Raw genomic sequence first — 8,780 nt, forward strand, 5'->3', positions numbered from 1 at the left:
TCACTAAAAAGAGAATAATAAAAGCAACATTTTGATATTATACAACAGTAAATGACATTGGCTAAGACAGCAAAACCTAACATCTTAACCAATATGCCTCCTCCTCTCTGGTTCCAGTACAACAATATTTCACCTCATAATAGGTAGAAAAAAAAAGAATAAAAGAATGAACAACTTTTATGTGTATATATGATGAGTTACAAACTATGTGTTATCTACAACTCTGGCGCCGACTATCTTTCCATGCAGGCGTGTTGCATGAAGATCTTCCGGTTCTGCAACCGATAAGGCTTTGGCAACCCTGACATCAGGAGGAAAGTAATCTCACAAACATTTCTGTTTGGAACGATTCCTATGCTATCTCTACCATCTGGCAGCTTTCAAAAAATTGTCATATGGACTTGATGCCGGTAGCCTGAAGGACTCCGGATTACTTTGATATTCTGCTCCACAATGTGAAGGAACAGTTTCGCATGTTGGTTTATCAGAAACATCGGCTACTTTCTGATCTGCGAGTTGATTCTCAACCTGCCCCCATAAAGTTTAGTGAATGGTAAGATTAAGATTGTGTCTCTAAATCATGCAAAGCAGGAAATTTCTGGTGCTACATCTACTGTAAGTTCGTTTTACATAAATAATAGGCATAATACATAAGCATTTCTCATCACTTGACAAGTAAGGACTTCAACTTTGAGAGTGTACATTTAGACACCTCAACTTGGTCTGAACTAACAACTAAACACTCCAACTCATCCCCACTATGTCTCGTGGACACCTGATGCTGACATGACACACAAATTTTAGAGGTGTCTAGATGATCATTTTGAAAGTTGGAGTGTTTAAATGACACAGTGGAGATGAGTTGAGGTTTCTAGATGTCCATACTCAAAGTTGGAGTGTTTAGTTGCCAGTTGAGGCCAAGATAAAGTGTCTATCTATGTATTATGCCTAGATAATATCTATCTATGTTACCTTAGTCAGAAAGAAACAGATAAGCAGCAAATGAATTAGAAAATGGGGGAGAAAGGAGAAACAAGAAATGTTGAGTATATAGAAACCAAAAAAGACTACTTTCGAGACCTGATTGTCAACCTGGTTATCAGAAGCGCTTTCTTCGCCTTGATCACTGGAACTCTCTGATATTTCGATCAGTGCATTATCTTGTCTATGTTGGCTATTCATCAAATTGTACATCTTTTGTTGTTTTCCCGTTAAAAGTGCCTCACAATGATGAGCCATTTCTTTGTATGAAAATTCAGGTTCCGTGCTCACAGAGATTCTCCCTACTTGATGTGCTGTCTCCAAAACCTTCATTTGGCGTAGACAAAGTTAATTTCAGACAACAAGTACCAATGATCAGATCAAATAAAATAACTAACAACTTCATTTTTCACATATCTGATCTTAAATAAAATGTAAGTCGCACACTTTTTGTTATCTCATGGTATTTAAACTAAAACATCGACCAAAGGACTAAGTGGTACTCCATTAATATTTGCGACGACCAGATGAACTAAAAGAGCCATCACATGAGGTTGTTTTTTCTCATAAGAACAAAATGGAGGCATGAAAACATGCAAGTCCACTAGAGGAGAGAACACAGAGTTGCCACATGCACACGAAGAAAAGAAATCCATTTCGCAAGTACAACTAGATGTAAAGCTCTTTTTTTGTCAAAGATCACAGTGCTGAAACAATAGGTTAGACAAATTATAATTATTATCGTACAATATGGGTTTAAGATGAAGTTAAATGGAGTGACATGGTCAGTGAGGATTAATAGAGCTGACAGCAACTTGCTTGGAATTGAGGCGTGGTTGTTTTTGCATAAATAATAGGTTAAGCAAATATTATATTCAAAAGTCACTTACAGATTCTAAAAGTTGATTGACACTCAACAGATTGGGAATTTCCATGGCTGATTGTTCATTCTGTTTGGAACTACTATAAAATAAATCTGGACCATCATCGTCAAATATTGAGGTCAGCTGCACAACAGGAGAAAGAATGATCAAACAGAGAAAGTGAGGATAGAAGAGTATATTGACATAAAATTACATCCTCTAGAAACTTACATCAACTGAATTAGACTGCTGAGCTCTCTGTTGAGCATCGGTGAAAAACTGAGTCCCCAGGGAATCTGAATCATCTGGTGAAAATTTCTTAAGCAACTCCTCCCTTAAAGCTGACACTTCAAGCTACATACCGGAATAAATCATATTAGAGATCAATGCTTAACCAGGGAATCACTATATGGTAGCAAAATTTAGCAAAGAAACATTTACGTCTGATAGATTAGATAAGCTCTTTAGGATTAAAGAAATCATGGATTGCGTTGACTGTTCCTCTGTGATATTTATTTGCGAGAGACATTTCTGAGCAGAACTATCATCTTCATTGGATCCATATGTAACTTTTCCATTACCAGAACTTGATTCAGCAGCTTGTAGTTTGCTATCTTCTACCAAATGTAAAAATGGATCAACCTGATAAAAACAATGACTCCCATGTGTTATGATCTGAGCAGAAATTAATATGATAATACTGAAACAGAACAAGTAATTACATCAAAAGTAGTTTTTCATCAGTTCAGCTGCTAGTAGAAACCAGGCTGACATGCAATAGAAAGAACAATGACTGACCACCAGAGGGGGTCAGCAAAACCGTATAAAGCTTGGCAGCATTGGTTACTAACCGTTTTATCTGAAAGTGCAGCCTTGACACGGGGAACGAGAGAAGGTATATTATATGCCTTTGATGAGAAAATAATCATAGATGTCGCCAACACAAACAGAGATCTTTTACGTGATGGTGGTAGGGACCCTGAAAAATAGAAGTATAATGAACTGTGATCCACAAATCCTCAAATTGTAAAAAATCATTGGAGAAGGAATCATACAGGAAAACAGATAAGCTGAACTATTTTACCAATAAGGATCATAGTGTTGGGGAATCTCATATAAATTATTGCCTCTTAAAGGTATACTACAGCATCGACAAGTATTTTCCATTAAGGTAGAAGCGGATGAAGCTTTGTGCAGCAAGCATTTAAGCATTGCTATTAAACACCAACAACAGGAAGTCTTTAATTGTATGAACTAAACGCTTTCCTATTTTCAGGTACTTGGTTCTCTCATCTTGTTAATAATAATATCCTTGATGAAAATGTTATAAACCTAAACGAAAGAGAGAACTTAGTGATAAAAATAGCAGAGTGGGATTACTCAGCTAGGATTCCCGAATGAGACATGCTCGGTCAACATAGCAACGGAAGTCCAAGAACCTTCACAATCAGTTAAAAATGGATAATCTTAACTTGAAAAGATACTAGGGACATGAGAAATGTGCCATGTAATACTGATCTCTTGTTCCTAACACTCCGATGAAGCAATTACTTACCACCCCCTCCCAGTATAAAGGAGGAATGAATTAAAGGGGAAGAAAAATCTTAAGCAGGTGCACACCCCAGAGGAATATCTGATGTGGAGTCTTACCTCCTTCAATGAGTGCAACATTTCTCAACGAAAATGCAAGCTGAAAACTTTGCACTAGAGCTTCACGGTATGAGTTCTGCACAAGTATATGGAGCAAACTTAAATTAAGAGACTATAGGAAAGGATATTCAGACACATACCAACATATGTTTATTCAGACTTTAGTTCCTTTACAGATTTAACATAATATAGCAGATTGCATCATCCAGTGTGATAAACGACCAAGATATCCTACATCATTTAACTGCTTAAATGCCAAACAAATAATACCACAAATAAAATTCTCAATGATTTAGTGATTTGGCATTTTAGTTTCTCATTCCCATATTCTTACTATAATTTGTTACTCGCAAGTAGTCAAATTGTCTCCTTGATGTCCATTGACTTGGAAGGTCTTAGTTCACGCTAAAGTTCTTATTTTCAAAATAATAGCAGCACAAAAGACATTAAGAACATTAACTTAAGCAATAAATTGTGATTGGCATTTAGAGTTTACAATTAATCCTCACACCACAGGATCCAAAGCTTATAATTTATCCTTATCATGTAAGAGGACTTTTCACACTAAATTTACATGGAGAATGCCGTCAAATACATAGAAGACAGCGAATAGAATCTTGCAAGTGAACGATATGTAAAAACATCATCACTGATGCTACCATTCAAATGAACAGATAAAACACAAAGGACTAAGAAAAGGAGTTCAATTTTTTTTTAAAACGTTATTGTTTCCCTTGGTAAACAATGTAAATGCTATAGGAAACCTATTAGCGTTTAACTAATACTACTCAGATACTGTCTTATAACGATATCGATTAAATCCTACTAGACAAAAATTTCAACCATCTTTCAACCAACAGAAAGCCCAAAAATTCCCTTGTTAGGAGAGATTAAAAACCTTAGTACATAAGCAAAGACAAAAGGAAAACAGACATGTTAGGAGTTCCAAGGGAACATATTACCTAGATATAGTTAAAAAAATAAGAAAAAGTAACTACAAAGAAAGGAATCACTAAAAACACTTGTTTCTAGTTGATCTTTCGAGCTACACAATTATGGTATGGATATCCTTGTTCGATATTTTTTTTGGACAACAATAGAAACACTAATATTTCATTTAGTATCATGAGCAAAGAACATGCCCGCAAACAAATACTCAAAACAAATATAACAGTCACAGAACCAACCAATTACCTTTGCTCTAGAAAATAGCAAGACCAAGCTAAATGTGTGAGCAATGGCTTCATAATTCTCAGGCATATTTGCAGGGTAAATGGATTGTACCCATATTGAGGAGAGAAGGAGTACGATTTGGTGGCTGCTGAGTCTTAGAGAAATAGGACCCTGAAGATCAAGAGGAAAATAATTTCACTACTTGGTGAAGTCGAATAAAACAGACTCAAAGTGAAAGACACATTCTATACAACAGTTGAGAAATCAACAATGTTATTTCATAATGAATAGCTGAAGTCAAATGCCAACATATCCAGCGTATGAGTGTTGTGGATGCACAGTTATAAAAAGAGTAGAAACATTTTCATGTAATCCGAATGAATGTTTGAACTCTAATGCACAATATATCCACTATATGAGTGTCGTCAATATATGGATATTAAGATGAATGCACAATTAGAAAATGTTGCAAATGATTACTTCTGACAGAAGGTACAAGTAGCACAGATGGAGGATAAAACAATAATAAGTTTCCTAAGATGATTTGGCCATGGCATACATAGACCTCCAATACAAAGTTAATTGGTACGACACTGTGATGATAGAAGGTGTTAAAATGAGATGAGGTAAAAACAAAAACCATATACATAGAAATTGTCCCAAAAGGCCTACAATTTCTCAAATTTCATGTAGGTTTAGCAAAGAACATAATACGATAGAAGAAAAAGATTCAGATAGAAGATACCAACTAATTAGGATAAAGGCTTTGTCAAGTTGGTACAGGTACATTAGATCCAATGTTTTCCCAAGAGTTTGTAGATTTGCATATTAGTGTAGGATAAGTGTGATTTAGATGATTTCTAGCTTTAGAGAAACCCTAGTTTGTCTAAAAAGACAAATTACTGAGTATTGGAATAAGCTGGTCCCAATTTGGTTGGGATTGAGGCATTGTTGTTGTTGTTTGTCCCTATTATTCTAAGCAAGCTTCAAACCATTTTCAGCAGAGGATGTTCAAGTGTATGCAGCAAAACAAACTGTTCAAGCGGCAAAACATTTTATAGCCAAGTAATTTACTTGCCAAGGATGTGAAGAGAGGGTCAATCAAAAGCTTGAGTAGTAAAGGAGAAGCAGACATGAAGTCCCATGATGTGAGCCCAGTAGAATGGATCATACCAAGGAATCTAGGAGTAACAGCCGTATCTACTAAGATGGTGAAGATGGTTACAGAACCTACCATTTCGTTACTTGGCTTGTTCATAGACTCTTCAATAGGTGCAGGAGAGCCTTTCATGCTATATACCCCGCTATATGTTGACTTTATTCTGTTGAGCATCCCACTATTGTTATCTTTCTGTTCCATTCCAAGAGTAACCTTCTCCATTGAAGGGGACCTCTGGTCTCTCAGTTTTCCAAAAAGTGCAGCTGAAGAAGAAAAGACGGAAACAGTTCTAGAGAGTGCTCTTGAAAAATCTGCTGCCTTCCTTAGGTGGGTTTCCTCAGATACCTTCTGAGGAGAAACAGAAGATGGAACAAGGACAACAGAAAAGATTCGATGAGCTCCAACTCGCGTTTCATGATCAGGGTGGACCATAGCAGGGAGTAACTGATGAAACAAAGCCTCTGGGAATGCCTAAATATAAAGATAAATCAGATTCGTAACTCAATATGCCTCAGAAAAAAGCTAGGAAAGCAAAGAACAGTCTGATAAATTCAAATGTCAATCAGCTTACTTTGTTTTGGTATGACAAGTTTGGCATAGAAGCTATGATTTGAGAAGCACGGTAAACAGCAGCAATAGTAGTTCTTGCTATCACTTGGATACTTGTGATGTTCTCTAACATTACTGCCATCACATCAAGAATAGGGCCTGCATCTCCAACCTAATAGTCAAGAAAATGAAGAATCATGACTTCCGAACACACATCAATAACAAGAAGTTTGATTAATATGTAGTTAGTCCCATCAATAAGAGACTTTAAATTCCTGTTTAATTTGTAACTAAGCAGCTTCCAACCAATTTACCGAGAATGCAACTTATTTGATATTCAAATCCAATGACAGATTAACTGCACCTTATTTGACAACTCCACAAGGCACTCGTCCACTGATTCCTGGAAAAGCCGGTTCCACTTTATTAACTCGGCTCCCAGCTTTGCGTCATCATGAGTATAATGTATACTTTTCCGTAAGTGCCTCATGATATCAGTTATTGCACTGACTAGGGCAATGGAATGATGAATCTTCGTTGTTTGAGCAAGTGAAGTCACCACCTGAACAATGTCAAGCTGCATTTCAGGTTGTTTAAGAACATTTTTGTGATCTAGGTGCTTGACTAATGCTGACAGCAGAAGGTGCGCATTCTCTCCTGCATAATTTAATCGGGGAAGGAGGAACAAAAAAGTGAGAGGAAAAGCCATTATGAATTTTCACCACAAGGAAAACATAACTACTATACAAGGAAAAGTAGGAAATTTTTGAAGAACCACATATTATGAACTATTTGCAAAAAGTAAATGAGAGTGCCAAAGAATAAAAAGAAAATAAACTCTACCACTAACTTCTCTCTCTATTTTCCCCTTTCGATAGGTAAAGTTAAAAAGTAACTTCATACCTGAAGCATCCATCGTGTACTGCATATCTTTTAAAATAGGTACAGCAATTCCATTTTCAGTAGGCCATAAATTGTCGTCGTCAAAGTAGCGGAATAAAGATTCCAAAACTCGCCTTGTGGTTGTAGCCTCCTTACCTAGTTTGGCCATGTTATGCAGGCAAGCCCTAGACCAAAATGCTGGGTTTTCGGCATCCTCCCTGTCAAGGAAAATTAAGAAGCACTTTAGACACTACACATGAAAAAAGCAAGAGGCCACCTAACATTTAGTATAAAATATTAACTTTGAAATATTTAGTTCCCCTTTCTCATTCACAATGATTCTCCACGAGGGAACCTTCGCGATGACTTCTGGGGAAGGAGAAACGTGGCCCTCAACTTTGCGCACTTCTTCCACCCACCTGTTCTGGTTTGAGTCTTGAGTTTCCTTTCTTGGCCTTGGATAATTTTCCAAGACTACTGAAACAATCTAATAGATAGGATAAATACATTAGTAGAAGCAATTGAGACGTCTGGAAAAGTAAGATGGGCACAGTTTAAGCTACTACAATAAAGTTGTGACAACACACAACTGGAAATATGAAAGATCTATTTCAAGGTAATATCCCAAAAGCTATACTAATTCTGACATGGAAACAGTTCATCACAACTGGAGATCAAATGATTGCTATGCAGATTTATTGCACCAGTATAATCTTTTTTTTGTACTACAGACTATTAGTTCTGTTTATAAGTAGAAGAAGCTTGTGGGATTTCACTGGGTATGTTGTTGTTGTTGTATAAGTAGAAGAAGTGGCATGGTGAAGTCCACATGATCAGTCATATGAAACAATAAAAGCTACAAGTTCCATCCACCTATTGTAGCCAGAAACAGGTCATTGTCAGGAGACAATTCTGGAATGAACAGTAAAAGGCACAAATTGTACGACATATTCAGTAAGAAAATTCATATGCTCTGCTGTGTGAGACTAATGAATGTTGTATACTCTGCAGTTTGAGGCAGCAGTAGTACTCCAATATCTGTTACCGTAATCAAGATGTTCAGATTCAAGTTTATACTTAACCTTCCTACAACAAATATATACCAACGGTAATCAGTTGATGCAATGGCAAAGCCAATCTGGGCCTGGTTTCACCTATAAGTTGATTTAGTGATCCGCGTGCTATTGAGTGCTATCTGTTTTTAGCTAATTTTGTTTGTTCAATGATTACAGAGCATTCAAAGGCAAAAAACAGGTAGTGATGAAAAGTATTTAGTTTTATCCTAAAGAGATAGCTTGAACACCCTTCGGGGTGGCCCAGTGGTTTGGGCTTGGGACTTCCATGTTGGAGGTCTCAAGTTCGAAACCCCTTGCCAGCGAAAGCAAGGGGTTTGCCTTCTGGGTCGAGCTCGTCGCACCGGACTTGCCTAGTGCGGGTTACCTCTCCTATGTGGTTTGCGAGCTATTGCATAGGAGCGAGGGTTTTACCCTGTGCGCACCCAAAGGGTAGCGGCTGCGGGTTTC

General features: G+C 37.1%; 1 protein-coding gene across 6 annotated transcripts in view; it reads right to left on the reverse strand.

Annotated features, from left to right (window-relative positions):
* The window catches only part of LOC102581977 (protein EFR3 homolog B), a 14,717-nt gene continuing 5,937 nt past the window's right edge, over nucleotides 1-8,780 (reverse strand). For 4 of the 6 annotated variants that reach the window (XM_015309927.1, XM_015309929.1, XM_015309928.1 and 1 more), the window contains 13 exons: nucleotides 7,560-7,744; nucleotides 7,279-7,475; nucleotides 6,740-7,032; nucleotides 6,398-6,547; nucleotides 5,902-6,297; nucleotides 4,689-4,838; nucleotides 3,495-3,570; nucleotides 2,696-2,823; nucleotides 2,286-2,486; nucleotides 2,076-2,198; nucleotides 1,872-1,988; nucleotides 1,081-1,308; nucleotides 1-528 (listed from right to left, as the gene is read on the reverse strand). In XM_015309927.1, coding sequence (XP_015165413.1) covers nucleotides 364-528; nucleotides 1,081-1,308; nucleotides 1,872-1,988; nucleotides 2,076-2,198; nucleotides 2,286-2,486; nucleotides 2,696-2,823; nucleotides 3,495-3,570; nucleotides 4,689-4,838; nucleotides 5,902-6,297; nucleotides 6,398-6,547; nucleotides 6,740-7,032; nucleotides 7,279-7,475; nucleotides 7,560-7,744 — 2,409 coding nt within the window. In that variant the 3' untranslated portion in view covers nucleotides 1-363. The remainder of the gene's footprint in view (nucleotides 529-1,080; nucleotides 1,309-1,871; nucleotides 1,989-2,075; nucleotides 2,199-2,285; nucleotides 2,487-2,695; nucleotides 2,824-3,494; nucleotides 3,571-4,688; nucleotides 4,839-5,901; nucleotides 6,298-6,397; nucleotides 6,548-6,739; nucleotides 7,033-7,278; nucleotides 7,476-7,559; nucleotides 7,745-8,780) is intronic. The other 2 variants (XM_015309931.1, XM_006350142.2) reach the window with 2 other exon arrangements.

This window comes from Solanum tuberosum, unplaced genomic scaffold (assembly GCF_000226075.1).
Source record: "Solanum tuberosum cultivar DM 1-3 516 R44 unplaced genomic scaffold, SolTub_3.0 scf00118, whole genome shotgun sequence".
In the NCBI taxonomy this organism is placed as follows: domain Eukaryota; kingdom Viridiplantae; phylum Streptophyta; class Magnoliopsida; order Solanales; family Solanaceae; genus Solanum; species Solanum tuberosum.